Source organism: Periplaneta americana, chromosome 3 (assembly GCF_040183065.1).
Source record: "Periplaneta americana isolate PAMFEO1 chromosome 3, P.americana_PAMFEO1_priV1, whole genome shotgun sequence".
Lineage (NCBI taxonomy): Eukaryota > Metazoa > Arthropoda > Insecta > Blattodea > Blattidae > Periplaneta > Periplaneta americana.
The window spans coordinates 138127981-138147067 of record NC_091119.1 but is presented as its reverse complement, the minus strand read 5'-3'; the positions used below and the strand labels follow the sequence as shown (position 1 = coordinate 138147067).

Genomic DNA, 19087 nt, shown 5'->3' with positions numbered 1-19087 from the left:
CCATAGAAGAATGCTCTGCTAATGTTATAATTTTAGACCGTTTTCGTGGAGTTGTATCCATTTGTGAAGACGACAGAATGTACACAGGATTGCAGTATTAAGTCTTCAACACAACTGAAATGCTTATAAGTACAAAACGACAGGCAACATGTCACATATTATAAGAAAAATAATGACAGACCTTCAACAATGGAATTACACGTACTACAGATGTCAATTAAAGCGGTATGAGCAGCTGTGAGGCCAACAATGACAGAAAATGTAAAAATATGTCATGTTCGGATTAATTTGCACGCTACTGTATAAGTTTTTTCGACCTCTCCGTCATAATTATGTAGAATACAAGGCTCTTAGTTCTGAATAGCTCCCTATGACTTTTGCACAGTAGTATACATTATCAATCACAAATGCTCATGGAAAGATTGCAATGTAAAACCTGTTTTTGAAACCATTCTCTTTCATCCTCTTTACTTCTTCTATTGTCCCTGCACTGACAGAGAGGAACAATATCTATCTTTGTCTGTTTATCCTCAAACTACCTACTGTATTCTCAGTCTCGTTAGTACTTCCATTGTCATAGCACAGACAGAGAAATAAATTCTCTTTTTTTCTACTGATGGTATTAGTTTTCGTGTACCATACTTCCGAAGTCACTCATTCAGAAAAAGAGATCAGTGAAAATGTATTGACGTTTTTAAATTAATTTCCATATTTAGGCCTACTGTAATCTAACTTCAGAAATTTTATTTCTTTACTAATTTTTTATATATGCGCATATAAAACTCACCCCTACAATTTTTTTGCATAAAAAGGGGGGGGATCTATTATGTGAATAAATACGGTACTTACATGTGTGGTGAAATTATTAGGTATGTGATTGTGAGTGTTCACATCTCATTTTACCTTCCTGCAATTGAAAATGATTAATGGTTAGCTCTCAAGGATTATGCTCTACACATGGAGAAGAAAGATCAGAGAACTCTATGAGTACATCATGAAATATGTTTCATATTTGTCTTTACCATTTCAGCTGACAGTTCCTGCTCAGCAGAATACTTCACCTGTAAGAATGCCATATGTGTTCCTAAGTTGTGGGTTTGTGATGGGGAAAATGACTGTGGAGATAGTTCAGATGAATCCAACTGTGGACATACATCTTGTCAGCCTAACATGTTTGCATGCAAGGATGGGAAATGCATACCACCATACTGGCGTTGTGACTTTGATCGCGATTGCTTTGATGGCAGTGATGAAGAAGGATGCGGTAAGTTTACTTTATTTTTATATTACAGTTTGAGTGTTTGACAGCTGTCTTCATTACAATTCTCATTCTTCATGATGTTCTATCTTTCCAGTTTGCGCTAGTCAGACCTTCATTTTATATTGCATCAGTCATGTAAGCACTTCCCCTGCCTTTGAACTGTCCTGTGTTCTGTCGTCATTATGGTATTCAATTTAGGATTTTGTGAGAACATTTATTTATGATGATGGATGAGTGGAACGGAGAAAAATTTTCTCTGGCACCGGGATTTGAACCCGGGTTTTCAGCTTTACGTGCTGATGCTCTATCCACTAAGCCACACCAGATTCCCATCCTGATGTCGGATCGAATCCTCTCAGTTTAAGTTCCACCTCTTGGGTTCCCTCTAGTGGGCTTACTCCGTCGGATCCCGGCCACTTAGTCACCTCTGCACATGTATGGACATTTTGCCACTGTCATACATCTATGATGCAGTGCATGAGGGTAGGCCACTAGAGGGAACCCAAGAAGTGGAACTTAAACTGAGAGGATTCGATCCAACATTGGGATGGGAATCCAGTGTGGCTTAGTGGATAGAGCGTCAGTACATAGAGCTGAAAACCTGGGTTCAAATCCCAGTACTGAAGAGAATTTTTCTCTGTTCCACTCATTCATCATATATGATGATGCAGGATTTCTGCACGGAAATATTATATGTACTTCGGTACATCATAATAGTATAACATTTATTTAGTTCTGTCCTTACCATATTAACTGTATTTTCTACTAATTTATGAGTATTTTAATTGGCATGGTTTTGTTGTGAATGAGAGGGAAAATAATGGTGGATTATTCAGAAAAGGTGGAGATTAGATTTCTCCCATTGCTGGTAATAAATATAGAAATTGACAACATTTCGAAGGTTTGTTCTACCTTTGTGTTCAGGTGAATTAACAAAAAATTACTGTGAGAAAGGTATCTTATGCATTGGGGTTGCTGCAACTAAATCCTCTTGAGTGGCAAACAGCTCCCAGCAAATACAGATGAAGTTACAAGTATTATATGGGTAGAGTCCCGTAAAACTGGTTTATTATTTAAAAATTATATTTATGAAACTTTATAATCCTGGCTTAAAATATTAAACACGATAGGAGAAATATATGAAGCATTTTCAGTATCAGTTTCTAGTTTTTGCAATTTATATAGATTGTAATATATGATTACATTAATTAGTTGACAAAATGGAGGAACGAAATATGCCATCAAAAAAACGAAATAGACTGAAATTATGAAAATATTACTTGAAAATAATTTGTTAAAATTTTGTGAATAAAACAAATAAGCTTAATGCATTTAAAAACTTGAGTTGTGTGGTTTTTTTTTTGCATTATTACTCAAAGAATTTGCGTTATTTCGCTATTCAAAAGTGCGTTTTTTGGGGTTATAGAAAAAAATATAAAGAAATGGCGCAAAGAAAAATATTTGCGTTACTGTGTCTTGTGAATTTCACATATTTCTACCTATTGGGGTTCCAAGACTGAAATTCCACAGTAAAATTCTGCTTAACCGAATTTTGTTTAACTGAAGCCCCACTTAACAGAAACAGTGGATTATGGTATTTTTTGGACCATAACACGTACTTTTTTCTTAAAAAAATATTTTTTTTTTAATATAACTGCATCATATGTTCCGAAGGTATGTCAATGCCTGCCAGTGAAACAGCTACTGTCTTGTTCTCACCACACAGTAAGGCTATAAATAAGGGTGAATGTACTTTAAGGAATGCAATAGATATACGAATCAGCTTTTCACATCCTGAGTTCACTTGTTTTGTGTTCAGTAGTGGCCAAAGGTGTACGTTGGTCCCATCAGGTGGAAGTTATTCTTGTTTATATACCCTTTGTTCCATTTACCCCCTACCCTAAGAATTGTGGAACAACTTATGGCTGAATGAGAGGTGACAATTGAGTCTGCATGTATTCATTCTATTATGCTGTAGATTGTAATCATTTGTTATGCATTTGTGTTAAATTATTTTATCAAGTGAGTTTATTATATCAACAAAACTTACTTGGAATGAAGTATATTTACAGTGACATCAAAAACTTTTTCCTTACATTTTTATTGTATCTTGTTTTTTGACTACCATGCAGGCTTTGCTTAATGATAAGTTTTAGTTGTCATGGTAATATTTAACACTGCATGGTACAATCAGGACATAGTTAAAAATGCAAGGTAAAAATTTTTGATGTCACTTTATTATAAAGTGCATGCTTTTGCTTTACACTGTTACACTATTAATACTGTAACATCTTCCTTTCACTAACGAAAGCAGTACCCATGGGTTATAAAAGAAAAGAATATGTTATCCAAAACAATGCTGTCCCCTTTATTTCGGCAAATGGGGTTCTACTGGCAAGAATAAAGGGAACAAAGAAGAAAAATACAACAATATTCAGTAGGATGACACTGTATACTTTCTTAAAAGGGCTCTTCTGACTTTGTTAAACATCTAATTTTTCTTTTAAATTTGAGTTTTGAAACTGTTCAAAAATGCTAAATATATCCCTTTCTCAAGGCAGCTTGAACTAGTAGAAAGACATTTTTTGTTTTACAAGAACACCTACTTTTATAAAACAGTAACATTTTGAAACCTGGATATCGTGTTTACAATTTGGACAGTAATGTCTTACTGGCAGTAGGGTGAGACAGTATATTGCGTATATCTGTTCTGTTTTATTCTCCTTTTTGTTTTGTTTATTCATATACTCCTGTCTAACCTCCATATGATATTGGTCTTTTGGTATTTATTACCCTAAATCATATATACCCAGATTGCTCAGCTTTATAGGCTTTGACGTAACAACTTTTTTCAGGTTTACTATGCTGCCATCTAGTTGTTACATAAGGAGTCACGTCATAATTCCCATTTGAATTGCATTAGCGACTGTACTGCTGTCTCGTGTTGTTTACGGTGGACGGATGGCGATCCTGGCAGTTGTTCTCTTCAAAGTGCTGCCGATTTTAACATAGGGATGAGCTATCTGTTACATATGTGATCTAGGATATTACTCAGCTGTCTGGCTAGTAGTTGGTTATTCAGGTAGATTAAACTATGTGTAAAGACACCATCAAGTAGGATACCATACCCATCTCACTCCACCTTGTTTTATTCACTTTGAGACTAAAGTAGAGCCAACCTTCGAAAAGTCGTGAATTTCTATATTCAACATCAGCAATCAGAGAGTTCAATCACAGTCTAATATGTACAGTCACGAAGCTTGAGTTGTTGAGGGTGATAGGAACAATAGACTGTGCAAGTACTATTTCACATTGTCTGTGATGAGGCGATAGTAGGGATCCTAGTGGTTAGCAACTATCTATGGATGCATATTTACTACGTATTGAACTTCGTGATTGTTATATACTAGACTGTAGTTCAATCTTCTAGGTACTCTTCTGCATAAATGGATTATCACTTTCTTCAGTCATAGATGTCTAGATACTACTGAATTAGTTGGAAGTCATTTCTAGTACATTCTTGATTTATTTTCCATGTCTGAGTAATTGTATTGATTCTGTGGTCGTGGTAAAATGACAAATCACATTTGATGATACATTTGCAATATTATTGTGTTTAGTAATATATTTTGCAGTGGCTAAAAAGTTTGAACGTAGCAAGTATAAACTTGTTTCGAAACTAATATTTCAGTAATGTAAAATGAATTTCTGTAATATTTCTCTTGTAGCTTATCAGAATTGCACAGCTGAACAGTTCCGTTGTAATAATGGACGATGTATATCAAAACGTTGGACTTGTGATGGTGAGGATGATTGCAGAGATAGATCTGATGAAGTTAATTGTTCAAATCCAACACCTTCAGCTACATGTAAAGGTTAGTGTATGACATGATAATAGACTATCACTGCAATATAATGTGATACGGTATATGATATGTTACATAATACAGGATCATCAAGAACTGCCATAGCATTTGGAAAGTTCTGTGTGAATCATCACTGCAAGGACCCACCCATTTTAAATCTTAGAGGCCTGAATGTGCAAATCTATTAAGAAACACCATAATATTCAAGGGAATAAATTTAATGTAGACAACATGATGGAATATTTTTTTACTAATTACGCAGTTTCTTCAGAACACACCTGTGATCAAAAACAGTTCAATGATAGAGAAACAATAAAGAGGTGTATGACTAATGCTGTCAAATTAATGTGTCCAAGTGAAATAAAAAAAATTGAGTATAATGTTCCTAACGATCCACCACTGACCGCCATAGCTATTACGATAAGAGAATTCAAGACAGAGTTTAAATTTCCCTTTCTAATTTGTCCTCCTAATAAACAAAATATTGCATATTCTGTGCAATGACTAATGCTGTCAAATTAATGTGTCCAAGTGAAAAAAAAAAAATTGAGTATAATGTTCCTAACAATCCACCACTGACCGCCATAGCTATTACGATAAGAGAATTCAGGACAGAGCTTAAATTTCCCTTTCTAATTTGTCCTCCTAATAAACAAAATATTGCATATTCTGTGCCTCACGTAATGGAAAATTATGCCCATGGCTGCTGGAGATGGACTGACCAATTCCTAATGTAGTTGCAGAATGGGAAATATACTGGTAATTGAAGAAGAAGCAGCATATAATTATTCTTAATATTGTGAGCAACATGGTAATTTTTTTCTCCCGTGGCAGGTACACTAACTAGCATCATTCACTCAAGTGACTCCTCTAGGAGTAATGTGACAAAGCTGTAGTTATTTTTGCTACTGCTTTATTGTTGCCTTCAGTGCACGTGGAAGGCAAACTACATAGCACTGTATGATGTTTAATGAAGCAAAGGTGGAATGCTGATAGGGGAAACTGGAGTAACCTGCAAACACTACCAATCAACCACTGTCTTCGTCCACTACAAATTCCACTTGGACTTGCTGGGATTCGAATCTGCGTTAACAGTGTGGAAAGCAGATGCGCTTCTGAAAATATGAATTTCAAACAAAAGAATTATATAAAAAATTGTGTTTTTGTTGTATATAATATCTTTTAACTGGCCAGAAGTTGTGTTACGTTAACTATTGTTATGACTTTGCAGCAGGAGATTTCCAGTGTAAAGCAGACAAACAGTGTATTCCAAATTCATGGCGCTGTGATAATGAGCGAGACTGTTCAGATGGATCTGATGAGGCGAACTGTACAAGCAAAACATGTGAAACGTGGCAATTCCAGGTGAGAACTTCTAGTGAGAGATTAAAATTTCAATTTTTTACTTAGTGGGCATACAAAATAATATCTACTTGGCTAGTGGCATCGAACAATTTCGATGATAATCAAATTCAATGTATTAAATAGTGAATGACTGTTAGCAGAAATCAAGATAGTTAAAGATGTTGATAATTCACTGTATTACATATTTTCAGAGTTGTTACAACGGCATATTTATTTGGTAGAATAATTGTAATAAATCTTAATAATGTTGTCATTTTTTATTTCAGTGCAAGAACAACCGCTGCATATACAGTTCATGGAGATGTGATGGAGATAATGACTGCCAGGATCTACCTGATTCTCAAGGATCAGACGAGGAAGACTGTCCTCACACCATACGACCACCACCATCAACTCAAGTACCAATTTTGCCAACTGTGAGTAGCAAATTAATTTTTTTCGTAACATTGTTAAGATTAGTACAAAATGATACAGGAGGAGGGCTGAAGATATGGAGAAGAGAAACAAGGAGAAATTATTTTAATACATAGTGATCCTAAATTAAATTTCTATTGCTAGAAATGTAATTAATTGGCAGCATTCTTCCCCCCCCCCCCACAGGAGTAGAAATTCTTTGTGTCTTTTATTCTCGTATTTAATTATAACCTGAGTTCGTACTCGAGTCAATATATACAGTAAAAAAAAGGTCGGGCTAATCTGATACAAACTTTAAAACTGTGATTATGGAAGTACATTTTATGCTCTTTAAGGAGTAATATTGAACAAAATAATACAAAAAATCATTATTAGCCACTAAATGCATTGAAAAAAAAAAAGACAGTTTTGTATGTTGAAAAACTTTGACATGCTGCTCAATTACTTTTGTTATTGCTCTTAAATGAATAAAGATCGAATCATTTTTAAATTATCCTTTTACTCAGAATACTGGGTGTTCAGTTCAAAGTGTGTCATGGCTCGCTGTATGCCGTCATATGGCTAGTCGATGAGCCTAGAGAATTCAGTCTTCCTACATTTCCGCAGAGGTGTATTACCTATGTGTCAGAGAAGTTGGATTGCAAGTACGGCATTCATTCTGAAGAGTACTTACTGACATGTATGGTAACGCCGGTAGTGACAGGAATGTGAACTGTTTGGAAACCTGTACTGAAGTGGGTTTTTTTCTTACTGTCAGGATATGGGGAGAGGGTTAAGACGATTTCTTACGTATTTGACATTAAGTTCGACGGTCAACATGGACACGGAGCATTTGATTTGTATTGTGGAATGTTGCCGTATGCAACCGATGATAACAAATACCCTGTGTACGACTTTGCCGCGCAAAACACAGTTCGAAAGAGGTTATGGTAGCACACAGACCATACAGGCGCCATCTGTTGCTACGACGTTCAAGTTATACCGTACACGTTCTCAAGTTCAGATTGAATGCCTTGATTAATAGGCAACTTCTCTGACATAAAAGCTGAAACTCTCTTCAAATCGCTGACTCACAACAGTGATGTCATGACACACTTTGAAATGAACACCCAGTAGTGTTGGCTTCATTTTTCTTTAAAGAAAGTTGTGAATGAGAAAGGCTATTATGATACATTTTTTAGAGCTATTATGATAGTATTACCTTTACTATTAAAGAAATTGACCAAATTGATCAATTATCTAACTTAAAATAACGCATCATTTCTTGAGGGATATTTCATATCTCAGATCTTGAAGGAAGTTTGAATTGACGTACAGTGCTGTATAAGTAAAAAAAATACACATAAAACTTTACTTTTACGTATTTACCCAACATTTTAGCTTAATAGTCATTCTTCTTACTGCTAAAATGCAACACAACTTTGGAAAATACATTCATCATTATTTAAAAGGTATTTTAAGAGTATTTAGCAATACAAACTGTAGGCCTATAATAATTTTCTCAGTCTATTTCCTTGCACAAAAAAATGCTTGGGACACAAGCAATTTTTTTGCATTGGCAGCAAGGCATTGAAGTTTCAGTAAATTGTTACATTTTATGGGAAAAAGAAGTCATTACAAAACTTGCTAAAACTTAAACAATTTTAATGCATTTTGAACCAAACTTTTACAGATGATACATTAAGCATCTGTGTGTATTACAATAACCTTACTTCATTGCTCTGTATAATATGGCCAGATTTATAGCATTATCAGAATAACCCTATATGGGTATCACAGTAACCCACACAGAAGGCTATTATGATACATTGGTTTTCAGTTTTATCCATTATTACAAATAAAAAATAATTTTAACTCCAAATCCTTGATATATGTCTAAAGTAGCACATGATATAATTTTTTCAAAATTGTATATGCTTTAATAGAAAAATTACAGCAAAAGATTGATTTTTTTGTATCATAATAGCTCTACTTGACCCTAAAAATTCTTTTATACGTTTCGAACTCTCATGTTTTTCACACTTATTCGTTTTTTTTTTTTTTTTTTTTTAAGTATGGTACTTGCACAGTATAAATTCTTCTCTATGTAAGATCAGAAAAATGTAACATAGAACTTACACTTGGTCGAAATGAAAGTGGCCGGCGTCTGAGAGACTAAGTTCGAATTGGGTATTTCTGTGAGTGCTCAGGACAGCCAGGCTTTGTTCAAAAGATTGCGTATATTCTTCTAGTAGTTATAATGCGGAACACAACTATTAATCACTAAAATCTTCCAAGAGAATAATTAATATACGAGATTTAAAACAGACAGATCGTTCAGAGTGTTTAAACAGTGAGTATTGTAACACAAACACTATATACTGTATAAGAGGTTCTCAAGTGGAGTATGACCATTCTCGTTACAATGCTATTCTGACTGCAGTAAAACTCTTAGCATAGTTAGTAGTGCATTAGCTAAGAGTTCGTGAGGTTGCAAGTTCAAATCTTCGTGGAGTTACTGAACTTTTTTGTTGTCTTTTAAATGCATCAGTGAAAATATAACAGGTTTTCGTCATTTTTTTTATCCTTAGAATACTTTTCGCTTTATTATTTTTTTCGTATTAATAGAAGCTTTTGATGCTAGATGGAAGTAACACTAAAGACGACAATTAGGGGCTTTCGTATTAATTATTTTATTAATCCCTACTGCTTTGCACTCTATTGCCTAAGGAACATTCAGTAAATATATATTGATTGTTCAATAATTGGCAATAATTAATTTACAAGTTGTGCTGCAGGGAATATGATTATTATACTAATCTAAATCTGTGATCGTCAGGGCCTAAATGTAGTAATTGTAAACAAGAAGAAAAACCATAATTCTGATGACAAAATGTATCCTGATTTCCTGGAATTATAACTACAAATTTTCACAAAGTTTGTAATTATCTCTAAGTAACATGAATTAACATAAGCAAAATTATTTCATTATATTACACTAAAAGGAGTTGTAAGAAATAAAAGAAAAGACAAAAAAAAAAAAATTCTCTATGGAGATCCGAAGTATGCTGTGGAGATACCCCAAATCAGCGCCTTGTATTATGGAGTTAACTAAAGTGGTGCATGGAGGGTTACAGTAGTGAACTGTGCGCTCACCCAAAGGGACTTGGAAAATTTTCACTGCTCAAGAGACCGGCCACTTTGATTTTGACCAAGTGTACATATTAAAGTTGGATGTTTGGAATAGACTGTGCTTGAAATGAACTTCATTGAGAGTTATCTTACCTCTTCTCATTCCCCTCAACTGGACAATTTTGTAAATTGAAATGTTTTAACATACCACTTATATTTTGTCATAGAATACTTGCAATTCCTGGATGTTCCTCTGTACAAACAAGAAGTGTGTGCCTTACTGGTGGAAGTGTGATGGAGTCAATGACTGTGGTGACTTCTCAGATGAGATGGGCTGTGGAATTGACATTGGACCTACTGGTTCTACTACCACTGTATCTACTGTTCCTCAGACTTGCCGAGAGAACCAGTTCCGTTGCTACAATGGTCAGTTCCTTTAACAAAGTTACACAAGTTCTAAAATTTGAATTCCATTGACGACGGTTTATTTTTAACACATTTTATCAGGAATGCACTTCTGAAAATAAAGGTCACTTGATATAGCTGAATGCAGGAGTTAATATAATTTTTTTTCTTCAGTTTCTGTGTAGGTAACTTTAAAGTATATTATTCTAAGGTATAACATATAGGACTTTCATTATGGAACACACACTGGTTCGAGTCCTCATGAGGAAGAAATTTTCTCATGAAATTTCTACCAGTGTATAGGACTGGCGAGCTACAGAGGTAGCAAAATCTGATTACAGAAACCAGCTAAAATGGCTGGTGGAGTCATCATGCTAACCATACAATACTTCCGTTCTGCTGAGGCATGTTGACGTGAGGCCAGCAGATAGTTGGTTGGCCTTGGTTCTTCATGGGCTGTCGCACCAATTATTTAATATTTAATTTTAATTTATGTTATTATTAATATATACTCCTATAAAGTATCACGTATTTTATTACGGTACTGAGTATATTTATGAAGAATAATATAAGTACAGTATATTTTTTGCTATTTCAATAAAAATTAAGTGAAATATAAATTGAAGAAATGATTGAAGGAATGGATGTATGATAGGAAGAACAAAATTAATGAAGGAGCGAATAAATGGATAAAAATATCAAAGGAAAGAAGGTAGTTTAGGTATAAGTTTTTCTGTTATTCGGTTTTAAGTTTGAGGTTTTGAGTTTTGAGGTTGGTTGGTTGTTTGGCATGATTTAATTAGTTGGTTAGTTTGGTTTAGTTGGTTGATTTCGTTGATTTATGAGTTGAGTTAGGTTGGACTTGGTCTGATCTAGTTGGGTTGCATTGAGTTAATTTGATTTGGTTTAGTTTGTTCGTTTGATTATGTTGGTTGAGTTAGGTTTGGTTTGGTTAGGTTATTTAAGTTGGCTGAGTTTGGTTAAGTTGGTTGAGTTTGGTTAGATTGGGTCGGATTTGGTTTAAGTTGGTTTTGCTCCATTTGGTTAGGTTGGTTGTGTTTGGTTATGGTGATCGAGTTTAGTTAGGCTGGGACTATGATCAACATTCATTTGTGTTATGTTTCATTACGGTGAAGTTAATTGAAGTTTGACAAAATTTGTATTTAATACAAGCTCTGTGTATTTGTTTAAGCTGGGATTACGGTTAATGTTCGTTTGCATTATTTTACGTTGCTTTCTTCTTACGTTGAACTGCTACTGGACGTTCAGAGGTTGTGTATTATGATCGACGTTCATGACAACTATAACACTTTGCCGGCCTTAATGAGTACTGAAATGCACATGCCAACAGTCAGCTGTTTATGATAAGATAAACATTGAATTTTATGGGAACTTTGTTTGAGACAACATAAATAAAATACCGGTATTACAAAAATATGTTATGACAGAATAATATAGAATGACGATAATGCTGCTGCATTCCTTGATTCATCTGCCTTTGCTCAATTTCAATCCAAAACTCTGGTTTGTCGCAATTCTTTTCACAGTATTTGAGATCGTAAACTTTATCATTAATTTTCAATTTATCCTTATTCGTGATTGCAAAATGTCTTTGCATCTTGCTGTTTTAGATATGGTAACATTAGTTTTCTTCTTCTTACTTCATAACTAAGATAATTTTCAAAGCGCAATTTTTTTCCTGTCGCATTTTTCATTCTGTTCATAAACATTTCTTTCGTCCTTAAATTCATCATCATCATCATCATCATCATCATCATCATCATCATCATCATCATCATCATCATCATCATCCTCGTCCTCGTCGTCGTCGTCGTCGTCGTCGTCGTCGCCGCCGCCACGCTTTAGGTCTCTCGACCTGTTGCGAACTTCATACATATGGCTTATTCTTGGTCTTGCCATCGTTTTCTTGGTCTACCAATACTATGGAAGCTCTTAGGTTGATACCCGAAGATTAATTTAGGCAGTCTTTCATCACTCATTCGTTCTACATGGGATCTCCAATTCTGTCTATATTCCACAATTTTGTTGTTTAAGTTGTAGATATTCAGTGATTGCCTGATTTCTTCGTTTCGTATTCTGTCCCTCCTTGTTACACCCATCACTGAGCAAAGGAACCGCATTTCTGAAGCTTGAATTCTACTTTTATCTCTATTGGTGAGGACCCACGATTCTGCTCCATATAAACCCGCTGGTACTGCCATTGTCTTATAAAACTTCAACAGTGTTTCCTTCCTTGCCTTGTTTTTTAAAGTTCTAGTTATTGTACCATACATTCGGTTGAATATTTCCGTTTTTTGCTTGACATCCGCTTCTTCAAAAGGCGATAGTGTGTAACCAAGGAATTTGAACTGGTTTACTTGTTCAATCAATTTATTATTAATAACAAACTTACAGCGGATTTGCATTGGACCTTGGAATGCCATAGATTCTGTTTTATCAGTTGAAATTTCAAAGTTATACACCTCTATTATTTTCTGCAATTCAAACAGAGCTCGTTGGAGTGTATTTTCAGAATTTGAGACAATTACTTGATCATCAGCAAACATAAGTGTAAGGACAAAGTTATCACTGTTTATGTCATTGTCAAAACCCAACTGTAATAATTTTCTCTTCCATACTCTAATGGCGTCGTCAATATACAAATTAAACAATATAGGTGACATACAACAGCCCTGTCGGACACCCATGTTGATATATTCGGATTTAATGTCTCCAGAGTTTATCTTAATGCTTATTTGGGTCCCTTTATAGAGGTTTTGTAATATTTTTATGAGGTGCTTAGGTATTCCCCTTCTGTCCATAATTTCCCAAAGCTTACTCCTCAGCACTCGATCAAAAGCCTTGACATAATCTAAGAATACAATGTAGGTGATCTGATTCCATTCTCTCCTCTTCTCAATAATTTGTTTCATGAAATTTAATTACAATTGGCCGAAATTTTCCCTTGCCTACTCTATAAGCTGTTTCTATGTAGCCATCTACGTCCACTTCGAAAAGTTCCCAACACACTCTCCAGACTGTATTGTAAGTTTTTTCTCCATACTCTCTTCCGTCCTCATTTAGTCAGAAAATTATTAAATTCTTCTTCCTCTGGCTATCTTCTAAATCTCCAATTTTCTTTTCCAACTGTTTATTTAACTGTTGTAGCCCTTCGATTCTTTTGTTGTTGTTCTCCATGTTACTTATGGTTTTTAAGGGACCTGGAGATTCATTGTTGCCCTCACATAAATCCAGCATCAGTCCTTATCATGAGCAAGATTAATCCAGTCTCCCTCAAGTCCATTTTAGTATTATCCTCCATTCTATATCTCGGCCTCCCCCAAAGGTCTTTTTCCTTCTGGCCTCCAACTAACACACTATATGGATTCCTGGATTCGTCCATATGTTGTTTGTCTTAAAATTTGTTATTGTCTGAATGAAATCCTGTAACTGTGGTTTTAGTTCCTGGTTTATTTTTATGAATCCTAGTTTAATTTCTCTTTAATTTCCCCACTCTTCACACTCATTGGTCCTGGATTCACTTCAATTCATCCCATTATTAATATCATCACTATGACTGCTCCAATCACCCATTTTAATTCTTTTTCTCACTGCTTTCCCGTCCTATCTCTTCTTTTGCTGAACCTTCCAATTCTTGATCTATACACATAAATTCACACTCACTTTACTTTCGTCTACTGATCCTCCTGTTGCTTCGACAACTCTGTATTACTAGCTTAGAGCATCACACTCTCTATGCTGATCACTGCAATTCAGAGTGCGTTTCAGTATGTCTATTCCTCTTGGCTTCTAGTTGCTGACTCCAGCTATGTTTATATGTTAGCTTGGGTCTTTCGGTATGCTTTTGCACTGGAGGAGATGATCCCTATTCATTCAAGATTCTGGCTTCTTACAGATTATACATAGATAGTTTTAGGTATTGATTCTATAAAGTTGGGCTACAAGGCAGTCATGAACAGTGGCTATTGGAAACGAGGCAAATGCTTTGGAAAATTTGAGAGATAGGCTAGTTCTTATAGTCTAGCAATATCTTCTAGTATTCGTTATTAAATATTTATTAACATTCTTGTGTCATTTTGGTAGTGTTTCATATTTAATATTTGATTTGGATGTGTGGAATGAAATGTTTTCCATGCTATGTTTTATGTTGGTCCCATTCTTCACCAAAATGTCAGCTTCATCAGTTCCCTCAGTTCCACAATGGATTGAGATCCATTGAAAGGTTATCCCTTTTTTATGTTTCATAGTAATAAAAGAATATAGGTCATTTTCTATCTGATGCTTTTCCAATTCACTGCGGGCTAAAGCAGGGAGATGCACTATCACCTTTACTTTTTAACTGCGCTTTAGAATATGCCATTAGGAAAGTTCAGGATAACAGGCAAGGTTTGGAATTGTACGGGTTACATCAGCTTCTTGTCTATGCGGATGACGTGAATATGTTAGGAGAAAATACACAAACGATTAGGGAAAACACGGAAATTTTACTTGAAGCAAGTAAAGCAATCGGTTTGGAAGTAAATCTCGAAAAGACAAAGTATATGATTATGTCTCCTGACCAGAATATTGTACGAAATGGAAATATAAAAATTGGAGATTTATCCTTCGAAGAGGTGGAAAAATTCAAATACCTTGGAGCAACAGAAACAAATATAAATGACACTCGGGAGGAAATTAAATGCAGAATAAATATGGGAAATGCGTGTTATTATTCGGTTGAGAAGCTCTTATCATCCAGTCTGCTGTCCAAAAATCTGAAAGTTAGAATTTATAAAACAGTTATATTACTGGTTCTTCTGTATGGTTGTGAAACTTGGACTCTCACTCTGAGAGAGGAACATAGGTTAAGGGTGTTTGAGAATAAGGTTCTTAGGAAAATATATGGGGCTAAGCGGGATGAAGTTACAGGAGAATGGAGAAAGTTACACAACGCAGAACTGCACGCATTGTATTCTTCACCTGACATAATTAGGAATATTAAATCCAGACGTTTGAGATGGGCAGGCCATGTAGCACGTATGGGCGAATCCAGAAATGCATATAGAGTGTTAGTTGGGAGACCGGAGGGAAAAAGACCTCTAGGGAGGCTGAGACGTAGATGAGAGGATAATATTAAAATTGATTTGAGGGAGGTGGGATATGATGATAGAGACTGGATTAATCTTGCACAGGATAGGGACCGATGGCGGGCTTATGTGAGGGTGGCAATGAACCTTCGGGTTCCTTGAAAGCCATTTTTAAGTAAGTAAGTAGTAATAAAAGAAAAGAAGAATGAAGAAAAAGAGGAGAAAAAAGACTGAAAACATGTGGGGCAAATGAAGGAGGAAAGAGATAGTATGAGGGTAAAAAAAATGGACAAGTGGCTTTTTTTAGTGAAACAAGTAAACAAATGGACAGAGATTGAAAATGTGAATAAACAAATAAATACATATTCTCATATATGTTTTGTGCTATTTTATTTTGAAGGTGGTGTATTTACATAGTATTTAAAGTGAGGTGCTATTTTAAACACTTATATTCGCAGGAAAGTGCATACTTTCATCCTGGGTGTGTGATGGAACAAAGGATTGCAAAGAGGGAGAGGACGAGGATCATTGTAAGATACCCAGATCATGTGAAAATGGTCAGTTCATGTGTCGAAACGATGGCTCTTGTGTGCCCATGAGTCAAGTTTGTGATGGAATTCCTCAGTGTCCAGACCATTCAGATGAAGAATTAGCATGTCATCCAGCTCCAAGTGAGTGAATACATTAACACCATACCATTCCTTACTATCATACTACATTATATTTTATTCCATGGCACTCACCATACTACCCTACACACTACAGGACACCTCAATGTATTGCACTACATCTCACAACACCATATAATGTCTCATACCGCACAAAATTCCTTACACCACACCACACCACACACGACAGGAGACAATGCAAAACAACAACACGCCTATGCAGAGGGCTTGGGTTCGATTCCCGGTTGGGTTGAATTTTCTGGTTGAAGTTTTTCAGGGTTTTTCCTCAACCATAAGGCAAATGCCAGGAAATTCAGGCCACAACATCCCAGAATATCACTGGCCTCATTCATAACCGAAATCGTATTCATAACAAATCAGTAATACATATACAGTCGCCATCTAGTTCACAACAATAGAACCAGTTTCAACAATAGTACACAGGCCTTAGGATTTCAACTAAAAGATTAAGTCGCGATATAACCAAAGATGTTAAAGCGAGTATAAATAACAGTGAGAGAAAAAAAAAACACAACACATTACAACATGACACGATGCAAAATAACACAACATAACACAATACGAAACAACATGACACAGTATGGCACAATGCAAAACAACACATGGCATGGCATGACAATGCAAAACAACACAACTCAGCATGACACAATGCAAAACAACACGACATGGCATGACAATGCAAAACAACACAACTCAGCATGACACAATGAAAAACAACACAGCATGACATAGTGTAAAACAACACAACACAGCATGGCATGATGCAAAACAACACAACTAGGCATGACACGATGAAAAAAAACAACATGACTCTGCATGATACAATGCAAAACACAACATGGAATGACACGATGTAAAAGAACACAACACCATGTGGCATGACATATGCAAAACAATACATCACGTGACACGATGAAAGCAATGCAATGAAACATAATGCATGCATTTGGCGGTTTCATAAGATAAAATTTCCATTATAAATAAGATGGTTGTAAAAGTAGAAATACTGGTGTTACAAACAAATAAATGCAGTCTTTTTAAAAGACATAAAGCACTTAATTCTGTAATGATCTGTTGAAGGACTTATGAAGTAGAAAGGGATTGTACAGTGTGTTTTGAAATGGTATTGTTTTAATTTTAGTTCCAACGGGTTCGCCCTCAAGTAGTTGTCCTGCAGGACAGTTCCAGTGCGATGGAAGCAAGTGCATTCCATTGGCAAGTGTGTGTGATAAACGTCAAGACTGCTATGATGGCACTGACGAAAGTGAATGTGACAATACCACCAGAAGGGTTTATCAGGTATGAAAGAATTATTCCGTTTGACTTTATGTAGGAGATATTATTGCAGGATAGGATAGAAGCTTATTTTTATAGAAAAAGTGTGACCAATGTAATAAACATTTCTCCATTCTTGATTACACTCTTCTAACACTTATATGATCATGATGAACTATTAAGTTATTTAAATTAAATAACAAGTTCACTGTGTTAATATTTAAATTGCTGTGTTATTTTACCTGATTGTTTAATTCGATGTTATATACATCATCATCATCATCATCATCATCATCATCATCGTCGTCTTCTGAATTGGTCAGCAAATACACAGGATGATGGATATAACATCGAAACTTGTCAATGAGGTAAAATAACACCATAATTTAAATATTAACGCGGTGAAGTTATTATTTATTTGATTTAAATAACTTATTAATTCATGAGTAAACTGTTTCTATGTAATTCTTGAAATAATTTACTCATTACTCATTTATTTTATTTTCGTCAATGAAGGCACACTACACACTGTTATTTGTGAATAAAAGAAATAATGACTGTAACATCACTGTATATTTATCAAGTCCTAAATTTTGTCAAAGATAATTCACAAATGTTGACGCATAGGAATGATGCTCACCTATACAACACCAGAATCCGTGACCTTTTTGATATACCTAAGTGTAGGCTAACCAAAACAATGAATAATTATTTTATTATGTCTTTAAAACTTGCAAATAAATTTCCGACACATGTTTTCAATTGAAGAGTCCACTGCAAGAATGATGGATGTCATTTGGAATGCATTTTGCAGGAGAAGCAATTGAAAGTTTGAAATGCTTAGCGCTCAAAGCTTAACTGTGATTTTCCGATCATTACTGGACAATGACTATCAGTGTTAATGCCATATAACTCTGTATGTACATTCTATATGTCTTAAGCTATGCATTGACAGTCTTGGTTCATTTTCGACAAGAAAGCAACATCCATCATTCTTGCAGTGGACTCTTCAATTTAGAAAGGAAGTCTTTTAAAAGACTATTCTCTGGTTGGTTGATCAATAAACCCTTTTATGATATCAATGAATTTTTAATGTTAATGCTGTTGAGTGTTTCTGATACAATTTTATTGGTTTTTATGTTGCTGTTGTTTATTTTATACAGTATGCATTATTTAACTTTGTCAATTGCACAAATATGTGTTCACTGACTGTATGATACTCAATATACTTATCTTAGTGCTTAATATACGTTTTGAATGTTTACAGGTGACTCAAATGGGAGTAGATGATCATGGATCAAATTCATCTACATTGCATCTATACTGGTGGATTTGGGTCCATAACACGTCTACTCCTCTGGAGTTTATGCCTTCATATGCAGAAGTATCCAATCATAAGAGTGTCAACTGGAAGAATACCACTTGGACTGATCACTATGATTATCTCTTCACTAACCTGAAGCCATACACTATGTACAACGTAACTGTGTACGTGCGGACAAAGGGTCAAGAATATCCTCCTGCAAAATACGTGACTGCAATAACTGGTGAAGGAGGTAAGCAAATTTAAAAGAAAGGTACATTTCGATGTTTTCTTGGAGCTTGATGCATAGA

At 35.1% G+C, this 19087-nt stretch overlaps 1 protein-coding gene across 2 annotated transcripts in view; it reads left to right on the top strand.

Annotated features, from left to right (window-relative positions):
- Positions 1-19087, top strand: part of LOC138696558 (sortilin-related receptor-like) — a 104085-nt gene that overhangs the window by 58347 nt on the left and 26651 nt on the right. For both annotated transcript variants that reach the window (XM_069821660.1, XM_069821659.1), the window contains exons 16-23: positions 1031-1264; positions 4990-5136; positions 6359-6492; positions 6759-6908; positions 10245-10443; positions 15968-16180; positions 17340-17497; positions 18741-19029. In XM_069821660.1, the coding sequence (XP_069677761.1) occupies positions 1031-1264; positions 4990-5136; positions 6359-6492; positions 6759-6908; positions 10245-10443; positions 15968-16180; positions 17340-17497; positions 18741-19029 (1524 nt within the window). The remainder of the gene's footprint in view (positions 1-1030; positions 1265-4989; positions 5137-6358; positions 6493-6758; positions 6909-10244; positions 10444-15967; positions 16181-17339; positions 17498-18740; positions 19030-19087) is intronic.